This window comes from Pongo pygmaeus, chromosome 18, assembly GCF_028885625.2.
Source record: "Pongo pygmaeus isolate AG05252 chromosome 18, NHGRI_mPonPyg2-v2.0_pri, whole genome shotgun sequence".
NCBI classification, from domain to species: Eukaryota; Metazoa; Chordata; class Mammalia; order Primates; family Hominidae; genus Pongo; species Pongo pygmaeus.
In genome coordinates, this window is record NC_072391.2 from 87,007,517 (window position 1) to 87,034,662 (window position 27,146).

The 27,146-nt window shown below is 58.1% G+C and overlaps 2 protein-coding genes across 15 annotated transcripts in view; one reads left to right on the forward strand and one right to left on the reverse strand.

Annotated features, from left to right (window-relative positions):
- VPS9D1 (VPS9 domain containing 1) lies at positions 1-13,629 on the reverse strand. 10 transcript variants are annotated; one of them, XM_054455479.2, is made up of 16 exons: positions 13,137-13,302; positions 11,729-11,804; positions 11,012-11,070; positions 9,550-9,642; positions 9,289-9,444; positions 5,702-5,813; positions 5,555-5,617; positions 5,143-5,195; positions 4,978-5,065; positions 4,258-4,343; positions 3,517-3,941; positions 2,663-2,792; positions 2,113-2,321; positions 1,739-1,838; positions 1,316-1,420; positions 1-833 (listed from the first exon to the last, which is right to left on the reverse strand). In XM_054455479.2, the coding sequence occupies exons 3-16, from the start codon at positions 11,041-11,043 to the stop codon at positions 740-742; spliced, it is 1,746 nt and encodes a 581-aa protein (XP_054311454.1). In that variant the 5' UTR covers positions 11,044-11,070; positions 11,729-11,804; positions 13,137-13,302; the 3' UTR covers positions 1-739. The 10 variants fall into 10 exon arrangements, with proteins under 10 accessions (XP_054311454.1, XP_063510685.1, XP_063510687.1 ...); XM_063654615.1 differs by having other exon boundaries at positions 2,663-2,834; XM_063654617.1 differs by having other exon boundaries at positions 2,663-2,834; positions 9,282-9,444.
- ZNF276 (zinc finger protein 276) overlaps positions 5,189-27,146 on the forward strand; it is a 26,659-nt gene continuing 4,701 nt past the window's right edge. Inside the window, exons 1-9 of one of the 5 annotated variants that reach the window (XM_063654622.1) lie at positions 5,189-5,317; positions 15,218-15,521; positions 15,825-15,871; positions 15,948-16,397; positions 19,732-19,810; positions 21,533-21,616; positions 25,290-25,400; positions 25,470-25,545; positions 25,915-26,032. In XM_063654622.1, coding sequence (XP_063510692.1) covers positions 15,238-15,521; positions 15,825-15,871; positions 15,948-16,397; positions 19,732-19,810; positions 21,533-21,616; positions 25,290-25,400; positions 25,470-25,545; positions 25,915-26,032 — 1,249 coding nt within the window. In that variant the 5' untranslated portion in view covers positions 5,189-5,317; positions 15,218-15,237. The other 4 variants (XM_063654620.1, XM_063654619.1, XM_063654618.1 and 1 more) reach the window with 4 other exon arrangements.

Here is a 27,146-nt window from a genome sequence, read left to right on the forward strand (position 1 = left end):
CACAGCAGTGAGCTCTTTATTTTAGGCTGGGTGGGGGCAGCATGTGACAGTCAAGAGGGCTGACCCTTAGGCTGCACGGACCTAGATAAGATGCCCAGGGTCCTGGAATGTTCACAGCCCACAGCCAAGGTAAGCAAGGGGCAGGAAATGTCCTGGGCTCAGAGCCTCAGGCCCCACAGGGGTGTCCCTGCCCATCAGCAAACAGCACACCCTCACACCAGCTGCACCCCAGGCCCCAGCCGGGCCTTGTTCCTGACCCAGACAAGAAACTAGTTCATGGGGCTACAACTCCCCTTCTAGGAGTCAGAGGGGAGAGAAACTGGACTGCCGTCTCCACCGCTGGCTGGCTCATGGCCCCCTCTTCCCTGATGCTCCCCAGGAGCTGCCCCAGCCAGATGCTCATCGCTGAGCCTGCACCCACCGAAGCCCAAAGCTTCCCTTCTCGGCCTCTCTGAGGCCTACACAGGAGAGCAGGGCCTGGTTCCTCCTGGAGGTGATTCAGCCCCATTCTGTTGGGGCAGAGGTGCCAACCCCAAGCTCCAGGGTCCGATGTGAGGTGAGGAAGGGGAAGAGCTGGAGAGCACACCACAGTGCTCTGGGAGCACACAGAGCTGCCGCCATGCGCAGAGCAGTGTGAGGCTCCAGGATGGTCCTCAGTAGATCCCATGGCTCCAGGTGTAGGAGAGACAACCCTGGGAGGCGAGGCCAGGCCCTGCAGGGGCCCTGGGCTCTGGCTCTACTACTTGGCCAGGCCTCCCCGGGGCAGGAGCTCCACGTAGCTCAGGGCACTCTGCAGTGATGTCAGGCAGTAGCCTTCCTCTCCGATTAGGTACCTGCACGGATGGCAGGGGCAGCCGGTGTCATCTGGATGAACAGGACACCCCCGGCCCTCCAGAAGGTAGTGTCTGCCCTCCCAGTTCAGGACCTGGGTGCTGAGGGTGTGCAGGTGGGGCTGTCAGGACGGCTGGGCTAGAGGAGGCCTTTCCCACCCACTCTGTGCTCGTCCTTGGACGGCAGAGCCAGGGATGGCACTCGATCCCCATTCCCCTGCCCCCTCAGGCAGATGTTGCTCAGGGGACAGCCCCCAGCTCCTGCTGTCTGGGAGAGGCTGAGCTAAGCAAAGGGCCATGGGACATGCGGCAGCAGGCACTCTGCATCTCTGCACAGGTGGACCCACAGGGGCTGCCCAAAGGCATGGCTGTGATGGAGCCACACGCTGCCCTCCCCAGCTGCCACTGACAACCACCGTTTAGGTTGAGGGATGAGGTCCCTGCTCTTCACACAGAGACCCCCACCCTGACCCGCCAGGGTCTACCCCTCGTGGATGAACTCCTCCAGGGCCGCGCATTCCGACACCAGCTGAGGGAGGCCGCTCCTCAGCACCACGAAGGACAGGATGGGCAGCAGGTCATCGGCACCACTGTTGGGAGGGCACAGCGGCCTTGGGTTGGGGCCAGGGGCCTCTCACTCCGCAAACCCAGCAGCTGTGGAGCCATCCTGGCCGTGCTGGCCGCCATCTCTGTGCCCTCCTGCCCAGAGGCACAGGAAGCCAGCTGGGCATGGTGAGGCTGTCCCTAAAGGGAGCTCCCACACTGTGGAGCCAGGGCTGGGCCCACACGGCCCTCCTGCTTCTACAGTGCAGCCGGCTGGCACAAGGCTAAGGGGCAGGTCCCTCCCGTGACCATTGCCTTTCTAGGGCCCTTCCTCCCTGGCCACATCTCGCCCTCCTGGGACTCACATGGCAGCTGCAGCGATGGGCTGGGGCCCGGCCTGGGGTGTGGCCTCCGGGGTGGGGCAGTAGTCTTCCGCACAGACACAGATGATCCGTAGGGTCCGCACTGTGCCACAGACGGGGTTTCAGGGGCAGTTAACTCCACCCGGCAGCCTGAGCCACCCCTTATACCCCGCCCACCCACCCACCCACCTCCTGATGTGCACGGCTGGGAAGAGCTGCGGTGACCCTGGGGATATTGCTCAGACACCACTTTTGTTCTGGTCCCCCAACCTCCCCACCGGCACGTGAGAAGAGAAGCTCAGTGGTGAAAACACAGGCTCCAGGTCACCTACTGGGATGTGAGCCTGTCCCTCCCCCAGCCTCTCGAACCGGCTAACCTATGCACTCCAGCTTCTTCTGGGGACAGCTCTCCAGAACCAGCAGTCCGAGCTCCTGGGCCGCTGCGCAGTACGGGTAGCCAGTGGCCCCCTTGGCCTCAGGGTTCTGGGGGAGGAGCTTGGTGGGGATGCCAATGGCAGTGGGGGGTGCATTCCTGTAGAGCTCCATGCTCCTGCTCAGGGCAGCCTCCCGGGCTCGGTGCACGCTCCTGGGGCAGAGAGAGGCCAGGCTAAGCTGCCCCAGGGACCTTGCCCTGGGGACAGAAGCAGGGCTGTGGCTGGAGCTCATTCCTGGAGAAAACTGGCTACGTATCTCAAGCAAAAAGCCCCAGTGTTGCCAAGACCCCAGGCACGGGAGGGTGGCAATAGTCCTACCTGCAAACTGGAAGCCCCTGAGGATGGCCTCAGGGTAAAGCACAGGCTAGGGGGAGCAAACACGAGTCTTGGGGATGGAGGGGAGCAGACAGTGCCGGGGAGCAGGGCAGGCCTCCTGGGGGACTGGGCTGGGAGACACTAGGCCACGCGAGTGGTTATACGGTTGGGTCCATACCTGTACAAGGCCAGCAGCAGAGGCCACAGAGGGGAGAAAAAGGGCTCCTCAATACAGGCCAGGCAGCGGTCCTTGGAGGCAGCTGTGTTTAGGCCTTCGAAGGCCAGAAGGGTCAGCGAGAGCAGCCTGTCTGCTGGGAACAGAGCCGGGGACGTCCACAGAGGCTCCTCCCCTGCTGGGTCAAGTGGCTCTAAGCCATGGGGCCTTTCTCTGCCCAAGCAAGCTCTCTGAGAGGCAGAACAACTGGCAGTGTCCAGGAGCAATGGGGAGACGGCCCCGTTTGGTCCTCTTTCCACCGCCTTCAAGCCTCCTGCACCCACCCCTGACCCTCCTCGGCCCGGGACTGGAAACTGTCACCTACAGCTGCTGCCCTGTTGGGCCAGCAGCCTGAGAAGAAACCGGAGAATGATCCTTTTCTCAAAAGGGCCTTTACCCAAAACTGCAGGAACCAGGGAAGACTTTAGATTCAACCCCCTGTGAATGGGGACCCTGACCAAGTTCCTTAGTGTGTGGGCAGCACAGCGAGAATGCCGCCTGGACTGTTGGGCCTCCCTCAGTGGTTCTTAGAAAACTCTGGGCTGGGAACGGTGGCTCACACTTGTAATGCCAGCACTTTGGGAGGCCGAGGTGGACAGATCACCTGAGGTCAGGAGTTTGAAAACAGCTTGACCAACATGGTGAAACCCCGTCTCTACCACTCTATTTCCAAAATGAGAAGGGCTGAGGCGTGAGCTGGGTGGACGTCTGATCAGAGTCTCTGATCAACAGACACTTCCCCAAACAGAAACTTGAAATGGACCAATAAGCAGGGGTGAAGAGCTGCAGTGGCTCTCCCAGTGAGGGCCTGGCCTCACCTATGGCGTTGTGGATCTCCTCCACAGCGCTCTTCAGCTGCTGCAGCTGGGGCTCCGGCTGTACCCCACGGTCCCGGCCCTGCCGCTCAGATGTCCCCAGGAACTGCTCCAGGTCCTCGAACGAGCTGTCCTTGTCTGGCAGTCCAGATGCGGCGTCCCCCAGGGGTGAGGGAGACCCCACGGGGCCGGGTTGGAGTGGGGGTGTGGGGGGACTGTCCTGGGGCCGCGGGGCTGCGCTGGACTCGGGCGGGGACAGCATGCAATGGAGGCTCTGCGAGGGCCGCAGCCGTCGGCTTCCGGGGTTGGCGGTCGGGGGGCAGCAGCCTGGGGCTGGCGTGGCTGTTCTGCTTACAGCGGGATACAAGGCGCTGTACACGGAGCACTGCAGCCGCCTCAGGAGCTGCGCGATCGGGTGGTCGGGAAGGCTGCGGGAGAGGAGGGCGTGAGAACGCGGCCACCTCGGCCTCTCCGTGGCATCCACAGGTGCCACGCTATGCCTGGTTTCAGAGAAGTGACTTGCATTACCTCCTGACAGCGAATGTTAGAAAGTCTGCCCCCCGCCCCCATTGGGGAGGTTGGAGAAGCCGAGGAAACGCTCTCAGCGCAAACGGAGCTGCGGTGTCCACGTGGCCGGGGCACAGGCTCCCTGTGTCAGTCCAGCTCCTCTCCGGCACCTGGCACCAGGCAGAGGTGCCCAAGGCCGGTGCGCAGGGGTTCTGTGGGGCCTGAGGGTCCAGCTACCTGAGCAGGTGTGAGACCAGGCTGGTCACGAGTGACAGGTCCCCCGGATTCCTCTTGAGCTTGGCCTTCCAGTGCTTCGGCCAGTCCTACGGGACAGGGGGCCTTGAAGGAAATCACGGTGGGTCCGCCACGACCGGACGCGCCTCATCTCCCACCAATGCCGACCCCTAGAGACTGTGGGAGCCCATCCTGGGGTGCAGGAGACCCAGCGCCAGCAGGCCCCGCGACCCGCCCCCGCCCCCGCCCCCGCCCCCGCCCCCGCCCCCACCCGAGGGAAACCTTAGGCGAACCCTGGCCCTGCCCCCTCGCTGGGACCCTCCCTCCTCGCTGGGACCCTCCCACGCGGCCCGGACCCTCCCACGTCGGCCCTGGCCCTACCTTCCTCGCTGGGACCCTCCCACGCGACCCCTGGCCTCGCCTCCTCCCTGTGCCCCGCCCCACGTAGCTCTGGCCCCGCCCCTCACCGGGCCCGCCCACACGCCTCTGACCCCGCCCCTCACCGGGCCCGCCCACACGCCTCTGACCCCGCCCCCTTCACTGGCCCCCACGGCCTCTGGCCCCGCCCCCTTCACTGGCCCCCACGGCCTCTGGCCCCGCCCCCTCACTGAGGCCCCCCCCAACAGCCTCTGGCCCCGCCCCCCACTGCCCCCCCCCACGCGGCTCTGACTCCGCCCCTCTCGCTGGGCTCCTCCTACAAAGCCTGGCCCGTGGGGGACGCACATGGTCCTGTTCGTACTCCAAGATGGCGGCGTAAAGGGCCCGCTGCTCCCGTTCCTCCGGGGTCAGCGCGACTTGGCTGCAAAACCTCCTGGGGAGAAAGGCACGCGGTGGGTCCCGGTGCCAGGCCCTCCCCGCAGCGGCCCCAGGGGCGTGCAGGAGTCCCACCTGTTGGCGGCCTCCTGGAGCCGCAGCCGGCGCTCCTCCATCTTTCTCTGGAGCTGGGTGCAGAGTCAAGGGGCCGAGCGTCGGATCTGAGCGGGCCCTCGGTTCCCAACCCCGTCCCACACCCGGAGAGGCCGGGACGTCCCAGGGACCCCCCTTAGTGAGGGGCTATCCCCAGGTAAGGCTTCTGGGGCAGAAGGCAGCCTGCGCTCAAGCCACGAGGGCCGGGCCAGAGCGCCTGGGGGACGGCGGCCAGGCCTTCCCCTGAGGCCATGCCTCTGCAAAGCGGGAAGCCCCTCAGCCCTGTACCCCGACTCTGGAACCTCCGCTCCCCTCGCTGCCCCCTTCTTTGCCCTTGGCTCAAGGCCACACTGAGTTTCCCCTCAGGGACCACCAGCGTGGTCAGAAAGGGTGCTGTCTCCTCCCGGGCTTTGGCAATCACTAGGTTCTCCATCATCTGCCGCTGTAGAGAGAGGGTCTGGGGAGGGGAAGGAGGGAGTAAGGCCGACTCCCCTCTACCCCGCGCCCACGCACCCCCAGGCCCTCCCTAGCCCCCACTCACCAGGGATGTCTTCTGCATGGCCTGGCTGGGGTCTAGCCGGGCCATTCGGGCCTCATACGCAGCCTTCAGCTTCTGATTCTGCAGGGAGGCCTCCTCCAGTGGCGTCAGCTCTCTGGAAATGTGACAAACTGCTGTCTAGACCCCAGGAAGCCCAGTGGTATCTGGACACCAGAGGAGCCTCTCTCATCCTCCCGGATTGCTCTGAGGCCAGCCGGTGAGGAGGAGGAGGAGGGAGCCATCTGGGGTGCCTGCCCTTCCAAAACACAGGTTTTGGCCAAGTGCAGTGGCTCCCACCTGTAATTCCGGCACTTTAGGAGGCTAAGGCCGGGCGGATCACCTGAGGTCAGAAGTTCAAGACCAGCCTGGCCAACATGGTGAAACTCTGTCTCTACTAAAATACAAAAATTAGCTGGGTGTGGTGGCGCGCGCTTGTAATCCCAGCTACTCCGGAGGCTGAGGCAGAACTGCTTGATCCCGGGAGGCGATGCAGTGAGCCGAGATCTGGCCACTGCACTCCAGCCGGGGTGACAGTGAGACTCTGTCTCAAAAAAACAAAACCAAAACAAAAAACAACAAAAAGAAAGAAAACACAGGTTTTGGTATTGCCAGGACTTTTGGTGTTTCAAGAGAAGCTGGACCACTGGACTTCTATGGAGATCAGTTATATGTGTTTGGCAACAGTATGAATCTTGTTAAAGCAAGCTTGTGCAACAATCCAAGGCTGGATGAGTTCGAATGTGGCCCAACACAAATTCCTAAACTTTCTTAAAACATCACTGAGGGCCGGGCGTGGTGGCTCACGCCTGTAATCCCAGCACTTTGGGAGGATGAGGCGGGCGGATAATGAGGTCAGGAGATTGAGACCATCCTGGCTAACATGGTGAAACCCAGTCTCTATTAAAAATATAAAAAATTAGCCGGGTGTGGTGGCATGTGCCTACACTCCAGCCTGGGTGATAGATACTGTGTCTCAAAAAATAAAAATCACTGAGTTTTTGCAATTTTTTTTTCTGGCTTTTTTTTGTTTTTCGTTTTTTTTCTGAGACAGAGTCTCATTCTGTTGCCCAGGCTGGAGTGCAGTGACACAATCTCGGCTCACTGCAACCTCCGCCTCCTGGGTTCAAGTGATTCTCCTGCCTCAGCCTCCCGAGTAGCTGGGATTACAGGCATGTGCCACCACACCCAACTGATTTTTGTATTTTTTAGTAGAGATGGGGTTTCATCATGTTGGCCAGGCTGATCTCGAACTCCTGACCTCAGGTAATCTGCCCGCCTTGGCCTTCCAAAGTGCTGGGATTACAGGCGGGAGCCACTGCGCCCAGCCTTGCAATTTTTTTTTTTTAAGCTCATCAGCTGTTGTTAGTGTTAGTGTATTTTATGTGTGGCCCAAGACAATTCTTCCAGTGTGGCCCAGGGAAGGCAAAAGATTGGACACCCCTGCTTTCACTATATGGGTCAAACAGCTAGATGAGTTTGTGACCCATGAAAGGAAGAAGTGTCCTGTCTCCTTTATACAGTTCCCAACAGCCACTCCACCTTGAAAGCTTTGTTCCCTCGTACCTTCCCACTGTCAGTGACAGCGGAGGACAAGGAGGAGGAAAGACAGAGCCTGACACCTGGCCACCCTGCCCTGAAGCCACATTGCAGAAACAAGGGGACTGGGAAGCCAGGCACCGCCAGAGCAGGGGCAGGAGGAGTGGACCCTTCTTGTCTCTCCCACTTGGGAGTCACTGGGCTTTTTGCATTTGTGTCTTTGTATCTTTCATCAGTTCTAGACAACTGTCTGCCATTCTAACTTCTAATAATGCCTCTCTCCCATTTTCTTTCTTTTTTCTTTTCTTTTTTTTTTTGAGACGGAGTCTCGCTCTGTTGCTAGGCTGGAGTGCAGTGGCACGATCTTGGCCCACTGCAACCTCCACCTCCTGGGTTCAAGCGATTCTCCTGCCTCAGCCTCCCAAGTAGCTGGGATTACAGGCACGCACCACCACGCCCGGCTAATTTTTGTATTTTTAGTAGAGATGCGGTTTCACCATGTTAGCCAGGCTGGTCTTGAACTCCTGACCTTGTGATCCGCCTGCCTTGGCCTCCCTCCCATTTTCTTTCTGGAACTCCAGTGAACACGTTAGGGTTTCCATCTCTTGTTTTCTGTCTTTATTTTTTGTTTCTGTAATTCATTCTGGCTATCTTTTGATCTTTTTTCCAATATATGAACTTGCTCTTCAGCTATGTCTGCTCTGCTGTTATAAACTTGTCTGCTCAGTTTTGTATGTATGGATTTCTACATATATACAGATATATAACTTATTCTTGTTCCCAGCTAAATCTTTTTTTTTTTTTTTTTTTTTTTTTTTGAGACGGAGTCTCTCTCTGTCGCCCAGGCTGGAGTGCAGTGGCGCAATCTCAACTCACTGCAACCTCTGCCTCCTGGGTTCAAGGGATTCTCCTGCCTCAGCCTCCTGAGTAGCTGGGACTATAGGTGCCCGCCACCACGCCCGGCTAATTTTTTGTATTTTTAGTAGAGACGGGGTTTCACCTTGTTGGCCAGGATGGTCTCAATCTCCTGACCTCATGATCCACCCACCTTGGCCTCCCAAAGTGCTGGGATTACAGGCGTGAGCCACCGCGCCCGGCCATTTTTTTTTTTTTTACGACAGAGTCTCATTTTGTTGCCCAGACTGGAGTGCACTGGCACAAGCACGGCTCACTGCACCCTCAACCTGTCAGGCTCAAGTGAGTCTCCCACCTCAGCCTCCCTAGTAGTTGGGACTACAGGGGCACACCCCTATGCCTAATTTTTTTTTTTTTTTTTTTGAGACGGAGTTTCACTCTTGTTGCCCAGGCTGGAGTGCAGTGGCACAATCTTCACTCACTGCAACCTCCACCTTCCAGGCTCAAGCGATTCTCCTGACTCAGCCTCCTGAGTAGCTGGGATTACAGGTGCACACCACCACGGCCAGCTAATTTTTGTATTTTTAGTAAAGACGGGGTTTCACCATGTTGGCCAGGCTGGTCAGGAACTCCTGACCTCAGGTGATCCGCTCGCCTTGGCCTCCCACAGTGCCGGGATTACAGGCGTGAGCCACCGCGCCGCCTGCATTTGCTTGTGTCAGGCAAGAGGATATTCCCATTCTGGGACCCATTTTAAAAACATTCGCTGTCAGGCCGGGCGCAGCGGCTCACACCTCTAATCGCAGCACTATGGGAGGCCGAGTGTGGTGGCCCACGCCTGTAATCCCAGCACTGTGGGAGGCCGAGGCAGGCGGATCACGAGGTCAGGAGATCGAAACCATCCTGGCTAACACGGCGAAATCCCGTCTCTACTAAAAATACAAAAAATTAGCCACGCGTGGTGGCGGGTGCCTGTAGTCCCAGCTACTCGGGAGGTTGAGGCAGAAAAATGGTGTGAACCCAGGAGGCGGAGGTTGCAGTGAGCCAAGATCGCGCCACTGCATACCAGCCTGGGCGACAGAGTAAGACTCTGTCTCAAAAAAAAAAAAAAAATCGCTGTCATCAGCTCATCTTTCTCAGCCTCAAAAACCCAATCCCAGGCTCGTCCCACCTCCCATCTTGCCCATCTTACTTCTTACAGCTTTGTGACTCTGCCCCCTGAAGCTTCTGGAAGATCTCGGGTGGCAGAAAAGGAGAGAGCTTTCCTCCTTCGTCGGAGCATACACGGCGGTGTCGGCCGGCAGGCTGGGGGATGGGAGCAGCTGCAGGCATGGTTGGCTTCAGGCGTGTTTTCCCTGCAAGCCATTGGTAGCCAGGGGTGAGGCGGTGGGTCACATCCCACAGAGGAGATGCGGGCTTGGGGGATGCCCCAGGAGAGCCACCTACTGCAGGAGACCCACCAAGCTTGGCGGCCGTCGACTGGGCCCTCTCCAGACACTGCTGTGCTAACTTCAGCATCTTGGAGGTGTCGGGGGGCACAGTTTCTCCAGCTTCTGGGGGAGGGACAAGAAGGCTGGTCACAGTCGGCTCTATCACTGTTATCTACTGCTGAGATAAAATGAGGCAACGGAAAAGCCAGGCAAGTCCACTGCTCCCCCGTCCCATCACTGACCCTGGGCAAGCCCACTGCCCCCCTCACCACCCCCACTGACCCCGGGCAAGCCCACTGCCCCCCCGACCCCTCACTGACCCTGGGCAAGCCCACTGCCCCCCCCGTCCCCCCACCGACCCTGGGCAAGCCCACTGCCCCCCCGTCCCCTCACTGACCCTGGGCAAGCCCACTGCCCCCCCGTCCCCTCACTGACCCTGGGCAAGTCCACTGCCCCCCCAACCCCTCACTGACCCCGGGCAAGCCACTGTCCCTCCCGTCCCCCCACTGACCCCAGGCAAGCCCACTGTCCCAACCACCCCTCACTGACCCCAGGCAAGCCCACTGCCCCCCCCGACCCCTCACTGACCCCGGGCAAGCTGACTATTCCTCATGGACCCCAGGCAAGCCCCCTGCCCCCACCATGGACCCCAGGCAAGTCCCCCCACCCACTCATCTCTAATCATCTGCCCTGGTTTTGCCTCTTGAGCCTGCTAAGTCTGTGTGTCCCTCATCAAGGCCTGTCAGAGCCTCGACCCTGCACGGCGCCTTTACTGCTCACTCAGCTTCACTTCCAACTGCAGGCCTCTGGGAAGTGGCCGTTTTACGGAGACAAGGACGTGCTGAGGGGATCGCCTCACCCATCTCCCACTGGCTGTGTCGCCAAAGTCCTGCCTTCCCGTAGCTTGGCATGGAGCACCTCTGCGCGACCATGGGCCTGCTCACACAGCCCTTCTGCACACCGTGGGAGCTGCCTCTCTGTGACTCGCCCCTGGACCCACTGCCCCAGCGCCTGACCCACCTCCCTGCCGCCTTTCACAGAAAACTTCTCACAGACTCCCATTTTCTCATCCCGCCCTGATTTAGCCCGACTTCCCCCGGAAACTGCCCTTACCCGTCCCCACCTTGCCAGACACGGTGGGCTACTGGAGTTCCTCTGTCTTCTGGGACTTTGCTCTCCCCAGGGGATCCTCTGACACTCCTCCACCCAACTCCTCAATCTTGGAGTGCCAGAGCTCAGCCGAGCTCACCGGCTCCCTAGGGAGCCGGGGCAACTGTTAGCTTCCCCTGACCGCTGCTCCTATGTCCAGTGAATGCTGGCCCCGCAAACTTAATGTGTTCATTGTGGAACTTTCTATTCCTCTCCTTGCCAGTTTGCTCCTGTCTCCATCTGCCTCCTGCAAGTCTGCTCTGTTCCACCTTCAAGACACATCCCCAGGCCGTTTACTGCTCCCATCCTGGGTGGTCTGGCCACTGCCATCCTCAGTCCTCACCTGAGGCTCCACTCCCAGGCTGTCCTCTCCATCAAAGCTCAAAGCCTCTTCAAGATTCCCTGCACACCAGAACGGCCCCAGTTCCACCCAAGGCATGCACACAGCCCCACCCCACCCACTCCTATTTCAAGGCCTTTGCACACCCCACTGCTGGAATGCTGCCCCACGTCTGTGCCGCTCACTGGAGCCAGTGTCTTGCCACACACCAATCTCCATCTTCTTACCCACAACACTGGTCCCTTCCTGCCACTACATCACACTGAGTGTGGGCTGGTCCACCTGCTACAAATGGTCAGGCTGGAAGGATACAAGAGACCCCGACCGAAGCCTGGCACCCATCAAGGGCTAGGATGCCCACAATTTGTCCGGCATGGAGGAAGCAACAGGGCTCAGCCATGCCTTTTTTTTTTTTTTTTTTTTTTTTGAGATGGAGTTTCGCTCTTGTTCCAGGCTGGAGTACAATGGAGTGATCTCGGCTCACTGCAACCTCCGCTCCTGGGTTCAAGCAATTCTCCTGCCTCAGCCTCCCGAGTCACTGGGACTACAGACACCCGCCACCAGGCCCCGCTGATTTTTTAGATTTTTAGTAGAGACGGGGTTTCACCATGTTAGCCAGGATGGTTTCAATCTCCTGACCTCAGGTGATAGCCCGCCTCTGCCTCCCACGGTGCTGGGATTACAGACGTGAGCCACCGTGCCCGGCTGGCTGAGCCATACCTTTAGTGGTTTCCACTTCTTCTAGTAACACCTGGGAGATATAGTGGATGCTCCTCAGGTATTCCGTGTATGCCTCCTGTGTCCAGGAAAGAGAAAGAGTGGGGTCAGGCCAGTGGAGGGAAGTGACTCCATTATTCCGGCCAGGTGCCCTTGTGGGATAAGCAAGGAACACCACCACCTGCTTATCTCTGAGATACACCCAGAGACATTGAGCCTGCAGTGGTTAGCTGCAGCCGGAACACGGTTTTCTGCCCAGGGCACAGGCAGCATCGCCGCTCTCCAGATTTGGAAAAGACATCAGGACCTGAGAGAGAGAGAGCCAGGGACGAGCTGGACCTCATTTTTCTCCTCTCACTGCCTTTCTCTCTAGCACAGGAACTGATATTCAGTGGGCCTGGGGAAGTGACCTCAGCAGTTTGCTGTCATTTTTCATTCTATGCAACATTTCCTTCTTGTGCAACTCAAGGGTGATTCATTAAGTGGCTTAAAAAAAATACTTCCTGAGAGGATAAAGGGAGTGATACTGGAAGTTTTCAAATCACTTCCCGGCTTAAGTTCCGAGAAATCCCTTTCCCAGAACCCAAGAGTTATGTATTCCCAGTGCACACAGGAGCCTAGAACTGTTACCTTTCAAGGCTGTGTGACCCCTCTGACAAGGTACAGGTCATCGGAACCATAGTATGGTGGTTTGTTTTGTTTTGTTGAGACAGAGTCTCACGCTGTCGCCCAGGCTGGAGTGCAGTGGCAGGATCTCAAGTCACTGCAAACTTTGCCTCCTGGGTTCAAGTGATTCTTGTACCTCAGCCTCCCAAGTAGCTAGGATTACAGGTGTGCACCACCACACCCAGCTAATTTTTGTATTTTTAGTAGAGACGGGGTTTCACCATGTTGGCCAGGCTGGTCTCAAACGCCTCACCTCAGGTGATCCACCGCCTGGGCCTCCCAAAGTGTCGGGATTACAGGCGTGAACCACGGCGCCCAGCAATATGGTGTTTTTTTTGTTTTATCCCCAGCTGTTAAGTTACCTATCTTTAAATCTATGCGTCAGAGAGAAAGACAAAATATAATCCAGGCAGGATTTCTGACTTGCGGGGGCACCTGCTGCCCTAAAAACCAACTTAGGGAAAGCAGCAGATTCAGGAACGAGGCTTCTCCTAGGCACAGGCAGGCTCCTTCCCTCCTTGGGCAGCCAGGTGTGGCTGGGCCGGCTTGTCTACCTGGTTGCCAACCTTAGATTCGGCCCCATCTCAGGAACGGGCCACACCCCTCCGGCCTGCTTTTCCTTCCTAAGACGACTGCAAACAGCATCACAAATGAGCGGGCATGTGGCCTTCTCTGGATGCCGTCCCTGTGGGCAACCGGATTAAATCTACCATCTCTGCCCAGAAAAATGCACGAACGCATGGACCTGCTCGTCACTCGGGTTTTGGAAGGTGGCCTGGCGGACCCTCCTGCTGCATCTCCTCTACAGGTGGAGCCCAGGCTCTGATGCACGGGCTCAGCGAGCGGACTGGAAAGCCGAGGCCCGCAGGATCTGAGCTGTCCAAGGTCACTGCACGCCCGGCTGCGCCCCGCCCCCGTCCTCGCCCGGGAACCGCGGTCCGGGGTCCCGGTTGGCGCCCGCCCCCATGTCTCCAGCCTGAGCCGGCCCGGTCCTCGCCCTCCCCGGGCGGGGGTCCCTCCAGGGGCCACCCTCAGCGGCCAAGCCCCGCCCCCGCCCCGCCTCACCCGGGGCCGGTTGCCGGTGTCCAGCTCGATGGCCCCATTGGCGAGCTTCATGGCGCTCTGCAGCGGCTTCACTGTGCCGTCCCCGGCCGCAGCGGCCATGGCGCCGGACGGGGGAAGCGGCGGCCGTAGCCGAGGGGCTGGACGGGCGGCCGGGGGCCAGGAACGCAGCCGGCGCGGGTGCGGGAGCCACCCGAGCAGCGGACCTCCGGAAGGGACGCGGCCGCACTTCCGGCGACGGGCCCCCTCCGCGCGTAGTTCGGGCCCCACGGGTGTTAGTGGCGGGGGCGGCAGAGCCCTGGTGGGTTGTCGCGACGGGGCCGGGCCCCTTCGCCGTCTTGAGACGGGGCTGGCGAGAAGGGCCCCTCACGGAGTTGCCATGGGCGTCTAACCGCGGCAGCCAGGCCCCTCTCTACGTGAGACCCCGGCCCCCCTCCCCTTTCTGCAGCCCGCCCGCCACCTGCGCGCCGCGTGGCCTCCGCCGGCGCCGCCCGCCCCGCGCCTCCGTCTCCCACGGTAAGAGGCGGGGAGGGCCGCGTCGCCTCTCCCTGGAGGACTCGTCGTGAGGTCTCGGCGAGCCCCTCCGCCCACCGCCCCGCCCCGCCCCAGGCCAGCGCTCCATTGGCGACCGCGGCGGGCACGGCCGCCCTCGGGCCGGAGAGGGGAGCGGTAGGAGCTGGGACGCTGGCACCGCGGGTGGAACCTAGGCCGGAGGGGTCCCGCCCCTGGCCCCTGGCCCGCCCCGCCCGCCTCACTTTGCTTCTCGCTCCGCCCCTCCCCCGCCCCGCCTCGCTTCCAGCGCGCCGAGCGGAGCCGAACGCCGGGTCCTCTAGGAACCTCGGGCCGGGCAGCACCCGCGGGGTTCTGCTGGCGTCCTCCGCTGCCATGAAGCGGGACCGGCTGGGCCGCTTCCTGTCCCCTGGGGCGGCCCGGCAGCGCGGGGCCTCGGACGGCGGCGGCGGCGGCCGGGCTCGGGGCCGCCCTTCCCTCAGCGGCGGGCCGAGGGTGGACGGGGCGACGGCGCGGCGCGCCTGGGGCCCAGTGGGGTCCTGCGGGGACGCGGGCGAGGACGGCGCGGACGAGGCAGGTGGGTCCGCGGCCCGGGCGTGGCGGGCTGGGGTCGCGGCAGGGGCTGCGCGTGGGCGGAGCTGCACTGACGCCCGGAAGCCGGCGCGGCCTCCCCTCCACCCCGGCCAAGGGCGTAGCGGACTCGGGGCTGCGTCTGGATAGGCGCTGGGCGGCCGGCTCGGTTTTCCTCGCGCTCCGTGACGCTGGCGTCGCCGGCCCGGCCGCGGGCTCGGCCAGAAGGGACCCGGCGTGAGGAGCGCTGTCACAGCGGGCAGGTCGCCCTGGGGTGCCCGCGCGTGGGAATCGGCCTCCCCTGCTTCGTGCTTTCGGGGAGCAGGAAAGGAAGCGGCACCTGCAATTGGCAGACAGGAAACCGCGGCCTTTCCTGGAGGGCGCAACGCCTGCCCCGGGTCTCGCGGTCGCTGGGAGGAGGGTGCAGTTCCAGGTTTCACTCTTGAAGTTGCTTCTTTGGGGAGGCCTTAGAGGCCTTTGAAATTTGAAAGATTTCTTGGACCAGCGGCCACATCCCCCACAGGGCGGCTTGTCCCGCCGAGAGCCGCGCGCCCGAGCTGCTTGCTGTGTCCGGGAGCCGCGCGAAGGGCGATGCAGGCGCTGCCCTCGGACCTGGAGTCCGGGACGCCCTGTGCTCAGGAGCCTCCTTTGCCAGCTGCTAACACTTCTTGCCGCTCTGTGCAGGAGCAGGCCAGGCTCTCGCCATGGGTCACTGTCGCCTCTGCCACGGGAAGTTTTCCTCGAGAAGCCTGCGCAGCATCTCCGAGAGGGCGCCTGGAGCGAGCATGGAGAGGCCATCCGCAGAGGAGCGCGTGCTCGTCAGGGACTTCCAGCGCCTGCTGGGTGTGGCTGTCCGCCAGGACCCCACCTTGTCTCCGTTTGTCTGCAAGAACTGCCATGCTCAGTTCTACCAGTGCCACAGCCTTCTCAAGTCCTTCCTGCAGAGGGTCAACGTCTCCCCGGCTGGTCGCCGGAAGCCTTGTGCAAAGTACGCCCTAGTCTATTCAGGGCACGTTCAGGCTGTCAGTACTGCAGTGTGACGGGTGCTGAGAGAGGGACAGGGCATGCCTCGGCGGGAGCCTCTGGGTGGGGGGAATGGGCCATGCCCGGGCTCAGTGCGAACAGCCCTGGGACTGTCGTGGAGAGACGAACTGGGAGGAGCTGGGGTGAGGGAAGAGAAGGTTACCTATGGGGACCGCTGAGGTTTGAGACCTCGAGAGGGTCCCGTACGACGAGCGCTGTGAATCTCCGCCTGCTTGTCCTGCTCATGGTCACACTGATCCTTTTGCAGGGTCGGTGCCCAGCCCCCAACAGGGGCAGAGGAGGGAGCGTGTCTGGGTGAGTCCTCCCCCGGTGGAGGGTGGGCTGGGTGCCGACCAGCCGTGGATCTGACATCTCTGTTGACTCTCTGCAGTGGATCTGATCACGTCAAGCCCCCAGTGCCTGCACGGCTTGGTGGGGTGGGTGCACGGACATGCGGCTAGCTGCAGGGCCCTGCCCCACCTTCAGAGGACACTGTCCTCCGAGTACTGCGGTGTCATCCAGGTCGTGTGGGGCTGCGACCAGGGCCACGACTACACCATGGACACCAGCTCCAGCTGCAAGGCCTTCTTGCTGGACAGTGCGCTGGCAGTCAAGTGGCCATGGGACAAAGAGACGGCGCCACGGCTGCCCCAGCACCGAGGGTGGAACCCTGGGGATGCCCCTCAGACCTCCCAGGGTAGAGGGACAGGGACCCCAGTTGGGGCTGAGACCAAGACCCTGCCCAGCACGGATGTGGCCCAGCCTCCTTCGGACAGCGACATGGTGGGGCCCAGGTCGGGCTTCCCACCTCAGCCAAGCCTGCCCCTTTGCAGGGCCCCAGGTAGGAGGCACCTCTTGCTGGTGCTAGACCAGGATGTGTGCTCCTCAGTGGGGCAGGGTTTTCAGCAGAAAGTGAATGTCTCCACTGCTCTAGGTGGTGGCTGGGGTGTGGTGTGAGAAGGAGCAGAGCTTGGGGCTTCTGCCTGCGGCTGCTCACCACATCCAGAGAGCAGGGAGGGGCGGCCAGCCTGTCTCCACCTCTTGCTCCTCCGTGAGCAGGGCTCTGTTCCAGCAGTTTCTGTGGAGACACACTCATCAGCTGTCTAGTCTTTCTCTAAGCCTGTGCTTGGGGCTGAGGGGACTGAGGAAGAGAGAAGAATGGGGCCTTGTCTGTGGACGTGGGAGAAGAGAATGGCCGTTGCCTCTGCGGCTGCTGCCCTGGGCCAGCTGCAGGTCATTTCCTGGCATTCAGCCAGCAGCCTGGTAACACCCTGGTGTGGGCCAGTGTGGCGCAGCTTTCTCTGCTGACAGGCTGAGGGGAAACACAAGGCCCTTGTTTGGGCCCCAGAACCCATAGCACTGTGGTTGGTGCAGCTGCTCCTGGATGTTTTAGGAGGGCCAGGGCCAGTTTCCCCCCGGCTTCTTGTCCTGTGTGTGCTCTGTGCACCTGTCCCCACCTGAGTACTTAGGTCCCACTTTGAGTCCTCAGGGGAGCTTCCAAAAAACGTAGCTACCTGTAATCCCAGCACTTTGGGAGGCTGAGGTGGGTGGATCACTTGAGGTCACGAGATGAAGACCGGCCTGGCCAACATAGCGAAACCCCATCGCTAATAAAAATACAAAAACTAGCCAGGCATGGTGGTGGGCATCTGTAATCCCAGCTACTCTGGAGGCTGAGGCACGAGAATCACTTCAGCCTGGGAGGCAGAGGTTGCAGTGAGCTGACATCGCACGACCGTGCTCCAGCCTGGGCGACAGAGCAAGACTCTGTCCCAAACAGAAACGCAGCTACCCAGATAGTTTAGCTAGATACGGGTGCACAGATGAGACAGTGCGGCTCGGGGGCCTCGGGTAGGAACGGGATTGTGAGTGTCACATCTTAGAGCTGCTTGGCTTTGTAAACTTGTATGCAGTATGTTGAAAACAATTCTGTGTATCTATCTACTTACCTACCTACCTACCTACCTTCCTACCTCTCTCTCTTTCTCTGTCTACCTACCTATTTGTATATCTATGTATCTATCTACTTATCTACCTATTTATCTATTTATCTACCTACTTATCTATTTATGTACTTATTTATTTTTGAGACAGAGTCTCATTTTGTAGCCCAAGTTGGAGTGCAGTGGTGCCATCTTGGCTCACTGCTACCTCTGCCTCCCAGGTTCTGGTTCAGGCAGTTCTGCCTCAGCATCCCGAGTATCTGGGATTACAGGCACACGCCACCACGCCCAACTAATTTTTGTATTTCTAGTAGAGATGGGGTTTCACCATGTTGGCCAGGCTTGGTCTCGAACTCCTGACCTCGTGATCCACCTGCTTCAGCCTCCCAGAATGCTGGGATTACTGGTGTGAACCACCACACCCAGCCAAGAACAATACTTTTTAAAACTTATTTTAGGTCAAGTGCAGTGGTTCATGCTTGTAATCCCAGCACTCAGGGAGGCTGAGGTAGGCGGATCATGAGGTCAGGAGATCGAGACCATCCTGGCTAACACGGTGAAACCCCCCCCATCTCTACTAAAAATACAAAAAATTAACTGGGTGTGGCTGCGGTTGCCTGTAGTCCCAGCTACTTGGGAGTCTGAGGCAGGGGAATCGATTGACCCTGGGAGGCAGAGATTGCAGTGAGCTGAGATCCTACTACTACGCTCTAGCCTGACCGACAGAGCAAGATTCCGTCTAAAAGAGAAAAAAACAAAAATAAAAAAGAGAACTTATTTTAAGTAGAGATGGGGTCTCACTATTTTGCCCAGGCTGGTCTTGAATTTCTGGCTTCAAGTGATCCTTCTGCCTCGGCCTCCCAAAAGGCTGAGATTATAAGCATGAACCGTCAGGCCTGGCCGAGAGAACAGTAATATTTATTTATTTATTTATGGAGTCTCGCTCTGTCGCCGCCAGGCCTGGCCGAGAGAACAGTATTATTTATTTATTGATGGAGTCTCACTCTTTCGCCCAGGCTCAAGTGCAGTGGCACAGTCTCAGCTCACTGCAACCTCTGCCTCCTCAGTTCAAGTGATTCTCTTCCCTCAGCCTCCCGAGTAGCTGGGACTACAGGCTTGTGCCACCACACCCGGCTAATTTTTTGTATTTGTATTTGTATTTTTTTTGAGACGGAGTTTCACTCTTTGTTACCCAGGCTGGAGTGCAGTGGCACGATATCGGCTCACCACAACCACCGCCTCCCAGGTTCAAGCGATTCTCCTGCCTCAGCCTCCCGAGTAGCTGGGATTACAGGCATGCACCACTATGCCTGGCTAATTTTGTATTTTTTAGTAGAGATGGGGTTCTCCATGTTGGTAAGGCTGGTCTCGAACTCCCGACTTCAGGTGATCCGCCCACCCCGGCCTCCAAAGTGCTGGAATTACAGGCATGAGTTACCACGCCCAGCTCAATTTTTTGTATTTTTAGTAGAGATGGGGTTTAACTGTGTTAGCCAGGTTGGTCTTGATCTCCTGACCTTGTGATCCACCCACGTCGGCCTCCCAAAGTGCTGGGATTACAGGCGTGAGCCACTGCACCCGGACTGAGAATAGCAATTTTTTATTTTTTTATTTTATTTTTTTGAGTCGGAGTCTTGCTCTTTTGCCCAGGCTGGAGTGCAGTGCGCGATCTCAGCTCACTGCAACGTCCGCCTCCCGCGTTCAAGCGATTCTCCTGCCTCAGCCTCCCAGGTAGCTGGGATTACAGGTGTGTGCCACCATGCCCGGCTAATTTTTGTATTTTTAATAGAGATGGGGTTTCACCATGTTGGCTAGGCTGGTCTCGATCTCCTGACCTCGTGATCCACCCGCATCGGCCTCCCAAAGTACTGGGATTACAGGCATGAGCCACTGTGCCTGGCCTAGTAATTTTTAAAATAGAACATCCACCAAGTCCAGGCTGTCCTAGAAGGACTGGATCGGAGTCTGTGGAAGGACTGGGCTTTCTGGTTCTGCTGTTCCTGAGGGTTCTGATGCCTGTTGCTGCCTGTGCGCTTCTGGACGTTGGGCTGGCAGGGCAGGATCAGAGGCTGCATAGCACCCTGGGAGGGGATGGGGCCAAGGTGGGGAGAACTTGAGGGTCAGGGACCCCAGTCTCCCTTCTAGTCATCAAAAGTAGAATCATGCCTCCTTGCAGGTGAGACCTTTCTGTGCTCTGTGTTGGTAACAGGAGCCTTGTTCTTTGTTTCTCAGGGCAGTTGGGTGAGAAGCAGGTTCCATCTTCAACCTCGGATGATCGGGTAAAAGACGAGTTCAGTGACCTTTCTGAGGGGTGAGAGAAGAGTGGGTTTAAACAGCCTAAAATTTCTCCTTCAAAAACCATCAGTGACCTTTCTGAGGGGTGAGAGAAGAGTGGGTTTAAACAGCCTAAAATTTCTCCTTCAAAAACCAAACAGCCATCTTAGGGCCGGCCACCCATGCCCTGGTACCAAACTAAGCCATCATAGGAGCTGGCTGTCCGTGCCCTGGTTGGGACGCGCCTCCTCTTGAGGTGGCAGGAGAGGAGGGACTGGGGAGCTTCTGAGGCTTCTTGTCTCTGATTGGTGGTTTCCTGGGTGCCAGAGGGCACTCCCAGACCTGAGGCAGCTCCAGAGGGAGCCTGATAGGGTTTCTGACCCAGAGCAGCCTAGAAGCAAGTTTGTTGAAACCACTCTGGCTGGGTCCTTTGCTTCCGCTACTGTTTTAGGGCCATAGTTTTGTGTTTGCTCCAGATGTTTCTGGAGTAGGGAAAGCCCAACTTTAGCCCTTGACTATGACACTGTTGTGACTTGAAGCAGAGGCTCCGTGAGGAGGTGTTGGAGGTGGACGGGCCTCAGAAGGGACCCCATCAGTGTCTGCAAACTCCCTGGGCCACCCTTGCCTCTGAGCCAAGCGCCATTCAGGGCAGCTGTGCCAGGCTGGGGTTTGCACCGTTTCCACCCTCTCCTGTAAACCTTGGCTGCGACACAGATGCACCTCATCCAAATGAGGACATCCCAGTTTGGGGGCCAATCCCAGTAGGGTGTGCAGTGATGAAATCGGGCAGTGCCAGGAGGCACCTGGGGTGGCTCAAGACCGCCAGGAGACAAAACTGCAACTCAGGTTGTAGGATAAAGGCCACAAATCTTTTTTTTTTTTTTTTCCTTCTGTGAACTTTTTTTTAGACCGAGCCTTACTCTGTTGCCCAGGCTGGAGTGCAGTGGTGTGACCTCAGCTCACTGCAAACTCCACCTCCCACGTTCAAGCCATTCTCCTGCCTCAGCCTCCCAAGTAGCTGGGATTACAGGCGCCCGCCACCACGCCCAGCTAATTTTTGTATTTTTTTTTTTTTTTTTTGAGACGGAGTCTCGCTGTGTCACCCATGCTGGAGTGCAGTGGCACAATCTTGGCTCACTGCAAGCTCTGCCTCCCAGGTTCACGCCATTCTCCTGCCTCAGCCTCCTGAGTAGGTGGGACTACAGGTGCCTGGCACCACGCCTGGCTAATTTTTTGTATTTTTAGTAGAGACGGGGTTTCACTGTGTTAGCCAGGATGGTCTCCATCTCCTGACCTCGTGATCTGCCCGCCTCGGCCTCCCAAAGTGCTGGGATTACAGGAGTTAGCCACTGCACCCAGCCACTTTTGTGAACTTAGAAGTGACTCATGGCAAACCCATCAGCTGCATAGAGTTCACGGTTATGGGGTGAGGTGGTCGATTTCTCAAAGTCTGCTTAGCAGGAAGCTACCTTTGAGAGCCTCCACCCCTTCTGGGCCGCTGTGGAAAGGGCTGTTTCCAAGTCCAGTGTCCTGGTGCCCAGAGCACATGGCTTGTGGGGATTGCTGGCTTGTGAGCCTGGCTGGCCCTTTGTGTTCGGAAACGGGATTGGAAATTTGGGGATTTTAGATTTAAGACATTTTCAGAAGAACTCAAACGTGGGGCAAGGGGGTCCGTGTGGTATCTTTAGGCAGGAGGTCTTGTTGGATCTGTCACTGCCCAGGCCCAGGGCTTTGCTGAAGATTCTCTCTTAATTCCTAGAGACGTCTTGAGTGAAGATGAAAATGACAAGAAGCAAAATGCCCAGTCTTCGGACGAGTCCTTTGAGCCTTACCCAGAAAGGAAGTAAGTGGGCAGCCCAGGGTCTGCTGGAGGCATCCGTTGGGTGACCTAGACACCTGCCTGTGCTCCAGGGGCTCTCACTCCCTGCTGTGTCTCCCCTCAGTTCACTCTCTCGTGTCCGGATCTCTCGAGCCCAGTGAAACGTGGCTTCCTTCAGTGGGCTGGGAGGCGGGGGAGGGGCAGGTGAGAAGGTGGGTCCTCCTGGTGGTTTGGAGCCGGGACCTGGTCTCAGCACTTTGAAGTGACCAGCAGGCCGGGGCAAGGCTGCCTCAGAGTCCCAGCAGTGGATGGCAGGTGTCTCTGTTGACAAAGCCCCACCTTGCTTGAGAAGGAGGCTCTTATGTCCCTTCTGCCGGTCCTGCCCTGGGTTCACACCCCAGTGTCCCCCCGGAACCCCCCAACCCATCGCTTCTGCTTTGTGTGTGTCCTCAGAGGCCCGAGGACCCAGCTCTGTCATCCTCCCAGTTCTGACCCCATCACTGATGTCCATGGCCAGGCAGCCACGGTCCACTTCCCTGTTGAATCACTTCTGTGACCTTGTTTTGACTTTGTTTTTAGGGATTTTTGTTTTCTCTCTTCAGTTAGAACACAGGCCCTGGTAGTGAGGGCTGGTTTTCACTTGTGCTGTTTTCTTTGCAACCCTGTACCCAGGAGTACCCAGAACACTCCCAGGTAGTTGGTGACTGACCCGGTCCCTGTCGTTGAGCATTTCACAGCCCAGAACAAAGGTCCAGAGGGCAGGCGGCTCTGAGCACCACAGTCAGCCACTAGAACCCTGCTGTGCAGACTGAGAGGTCAACTGCCTTTTTTCATTGAAGCCCTGATGCTGTTAAGTTCTGAAAAGAGAAACAGGAGCAGAGGAGGAGGCTCGGAGAGAGATGAGAAGCAGAGGGCAGGACTGAGCCAGAGGGGCTGCAGCAGCCTCAGCATGAACAGAAAACTGGTCAGGCCCAGAAAAGGTGCCCGGGGGTCCCTACCCTCAGGTTTGTTCCCAGGAGTCATGGCTGGGGGGGTCTCTACCCTCAGGTTTGTTCCCAGGGAGTCATGGCTGGGGGTGCCGCCCGAGGCTGCTGTACGGAAGCCCCCACTCCGTGACCCTCCGGGTTGAGTCTGAATCCCAGGACACCTGAGAATGTGTCTCTGTGGCTTGCTGCCCAGAAGGTCTGGGGCTGCTGGTGTGAGGAGGGCTGGGAGCTGGGATGGGAGGGGCCAGGTAAACCTTTTCCAGATCAGGCAGATTCAGGAGGGGAGGGTCCTCTCTGCCGAGCCCAGGCTGCTGTGAAAGGGACAGCACACTCAGACTGTGTCACTAGTCCCTCTGGGACCCCAGGAGTGCAGACAAAGACGTGCTTTGGAACAGAGACACAAGAGAGATGTTTTCAGAGGCCTCTAGTAAAAGGGGATAGACTTTAGTGGAAACCACTGCACAGGAGGCAGGACTGGGTGGTAGCAAGCATGGCTTCCTGACTGTGGCAAGTACCAGAGGCACTTGGTTCCTCAGCTGCAACAATGAGACCCCCCTGGGAACCTAGAAGGGCCTTTGCACAGCCCGCAGCCCGTGTGCTGCCTCCCAGTCTTCTCGACTCTGACCTTAGCGTTCTAGCAGGCATGCCCGCCTGTGTCCTCAGCTGGGGGCAGATGAGCAGAGACTTCAATGATGTGTTAATGAGGGGGTCAGTGGTTCCAGCTAGAGGGGAAGGCCAGGGCCTGTGCCCTCATGGGGAAAGAACTGACAAGCAGCAGTGAGGCCTGAGCCCAGTCCACCCGGTCCGCAAGGATTCCCGTCCCAAGCACAAGGACACGGAGACTGCAGATGCTCTGAAGCCTCCTGTGCCGAGGCAGTGAGCGGTCGTTGTGGGAACGGCATGGCCAGCCACCCAGTCCAGGCAGGCAGGGCAGGTGAGGGGGACATGGCTAGGTCATGAAAACCAGTTACTAGGGACAGGGAGAGAAGGTGCAGCCTGTGCAAAGTCAACAGTTCTTTTCAGTGCGTTTTTGTCTTGTTTTTGAGACGGAGTCTCGCTCTGTTGCCCAGGCCGGAGTGCAGTGGCGCGACCTTGGCTCACTGCAATCTACGCCTCCCGAGTTGAAGTGATTCTTCTGCCTCAGCCTCCTGAGTCGCTGGGATTACAGGCGTGCGCCACCACACCTGGCTAATTTTTGTATTTTTAGTAGAGATGGGATTTCCCCCACATTGGCCACGCTGGTCTCGAACTCCTGACCTCGTGATCTGCCCACCTAAGCCTCCCAAAGTGCTGGGATTACAGGTGTGAGCCACTGCGCCGGCCTTAATGCACTCTTTAAAGAGAAGGGCAGTTAGTGACAGGGTCTCATGCTGTTGCCCAGGCTGGGGTGCCCTGGCACGATCATGGCTGACTGCAGCCCTGTGCGCTCAAGTGAGCCTCTCACCTCAGCCTCCCAGAGTGCTGGGACTGCCAGCATGAGCCACCGGACTCGGCAGCATAAACTACTTTTTTCATGCTATTGCATATGGATTGTTCATTGATAATATATAGAAACATAACTGGGTTTTGTGTATGGATTTTGTGCCCTGCAACTTTGCTGAATTAATTAATTAGGGTTTTTTGTATGTGGATCTTTAGGGTTTTCTATGTAGAAGGTCGTGTCATTTGTGAATAGGGAGAATTTTTCTTTGTTTTCTTTTTCTTGCCCAGTTACTCTGGCTAGGGCCTCCAGTGCTGTGCTGAGAACAGTGGTGAGAGAATCTGTGTCTTGTTCCTGACGTTGGAGGAAGAGCTTTCAGTCCTTCACAATTGAGTGTGTTGTCTGCTGTGGGTTTCATGTAGAGGTTTTATCATGGTGAAGAAGTTCCCTTCTGTTCTTCAGAGATTTCCTTAACTATTCTTACCTGGATCCAAAAAGGAACCACAAGTGTGTCTCTCTCTTTAAGTCTCCGATAAACGCACACTGGAAGCTGCTGCATTTGCTGGTCCCTCAGGGACTTGCCAGACCAACTAAAATGCACGACCCCAGAGTTTTGGAGGACAAGGTCTCCTGTCCACCATGGTCCCAGCCAGCAGCTCCAGGAACACAGGCTGGGCTGCCTGCAGTGGAGGCGGGACTGAGCAATGCTGGGGTGGCAGCTACTCACTGTGTGCTTCACAGAGAGCGGCACCTGTTCCTCTGAATCCCTGCCTGGGTGGCTTGAGCTTGGAATCAAGCTGACCCATTTTGAGAGAGTGGATTCTGAGCTTTTTCCTAGCATAAGGTCGTTTTGATAAAGGAGTGGTCCTTCGGACATCCCTGTTCTGCCGTCCTGATACCTCCAGTTTTGGGTTTTATGTGTAGCACAGGGTGAAGCTTTAGTTCTCAGAACCCACCCCTGCTGTACCCTGCACCCTCGCCCTCTGCTGTGTTCACCCTGACCCTGTTGTACCCTGTGCCCTCAGCCTCTGCTGTGCTCACCCCTGACCCTGCTGGGCTCGCCCCTGACCCTGCTGTGTTCTGCGCCCTCGCCCTCTGCTGTGCTCGCCCCTGAGGCCTCCTGTCCAGAGTCGCTCTGGCTTTGGTGGCTTCAGGTAGATTCTGAAGGGTCAGTCAGCACAGAAGCAACTCAGGGAAGCTTCAGAAAAAACCATTTCTCAGGTTGGAGAGACAAGAAACATTTGCAAATGGAGATCAGAAACCATTGAATCTGGGAACCTCTTTTTTTCAGGGTCTCTGGTAAGAAGAGTGAAAGCAAAGAAGCCAAGAAATCTGAAGAACCAAGAATTCGGAAGAAGCCGGGACCCAAGCCCGGATGGAAGAAGAAGCTTCGTTGTGAGAGGTGATGCCTGGAACGCGAGGCTCGCCCTGCCTGTCGGGGCCGGGGCTCCATGCGTGCTCTTCATTGCAGGGAGGAGCTTCCCACCATCTACAAGTGTCCTTACCAGGGCTGCACAGCCGTGTATCGAGGCGCTGACGGCATGAAGGTAAGCACTGGCTGTACCTGACCCAGGCCCGGCAGCTGTCAGTGTGAACCTCGGGGAGGTAGCAGGTGTTTCTGCAGCCTGACTCAGACTTGTGCCCAAGGACTCTCGTGACCCAGGCTAACGGAGACCTGAAGCAGTCCTAGCCAGTGCCATCCTTGGGGGTAGATGTGGGGCCAGACTTTCAGTTGAGACACCCCCTGGGGGTGTCTAGAAGTTTCTTGGAGTGAAGCTGTGAAGGAGCCAGTGGTGTCTCTGGAGGAGGAGTTGGATCTGCCTTCCTTCTAGGGGCGTCAGCTGTCACCCGCTGAGGGCTCGTGCCGCATGGCCCGGGTGAGGCTCTGAGGCTCTCTCACCAAATCTCTCCTGCAGAAGCACATCAAGGAGCACCATGAGGAGGTCCGGGAGCGGCCCTGCCCCCATCCTGGCTGCAACAAGGTTTTCATGATTGATCGCTACCTGCAGCGCCACGTGAAGCTCATCCACACAGGTGCGCCCATCGCCAGTGCCACCCACGCGGGTGACAGCCAGGGGCATATGACCTGCTTTCCAGTCTTCCTCATACCCATCCCCGCCCCAAGAGTTGGGGGTCGCGTGAAGGTGGCTCACGGGGTCTTGGGTACTCAGTCACATTGGTAGAGGAAGGCTAGAGTAGGGCGTCAGTGTGAATCTGCCCTTCCCTGTGATGGAAGGAATTCCTGACTTCCCCAGGATCTAGGCAGTTTGTCAAAACTAATAGCCAAGCAATCTTGGTGTCCTTTTGCAAATTGGTCATTTTATTTTTTAATTTTTTTTGAGATGGAGTCTCGCTCTGTTGCCCAGGCTGGAGTGCAGTGGCGCCATCTTGGCTCACCACAGCCTCTGCCTCCCAGGTTCAAGCAATTCTCCCGCCTCAGCCTCCCGAGTAGCTGGGATTACAGGCACCCACAACCATGCCTGGCTAATTTTTGTAATTTTTGCTAGAGACAGGGTTTCACCATGTTGGCCAGGCTGATTTCTAACTCCTGACCTCAAGTGATCTCAGCCTCCCAAAGTGCAGAGATTACAGCTGTGAGCAGTGCACATGGCCCAAACAAGTGTATCTTAAAAGGGAAGGCAGAAGGCAGAAGGCATGCCAGCTCTGGGGGGCTGCCCCCGTGGACAGGTGGGAGGCACGTGTGGTTCTGCTTCTTCACGTGTATGTAGGTCGTGTCATTAAGACCAGAGGTGGATGGGGGAATTATGACTGAGGGTGCTGTCTCTGTGCCCGACTTATTTTTCACAATTTCTATAATGCACAAGTTACTTTTATAATCCAACAAGGATATGTTTTCAAAATGACAAACTTGGCCGGGCGCGGTGGCTCACATCTGTAATCCCAGCACTCTGGGAGGCTGAGGTGGGTGGATCACCTGAGGTCAGCAGTTCAAGACCAGCCTGGCCAACATGTTAAAACCTGGTCTCTACTAAAAATACAAAAATTATCTGGGTGTGGTGGCACATGCCTGTAGGCACAGCTACTTGGGAGGCTGAGGTGGGAGAATTGCTTGAACCCAGGAGGTGGAGGTTGCAATGAGCTGAGATCACACCACTGCACTCCAGCCTGGGCAACAGTGAGACACTGT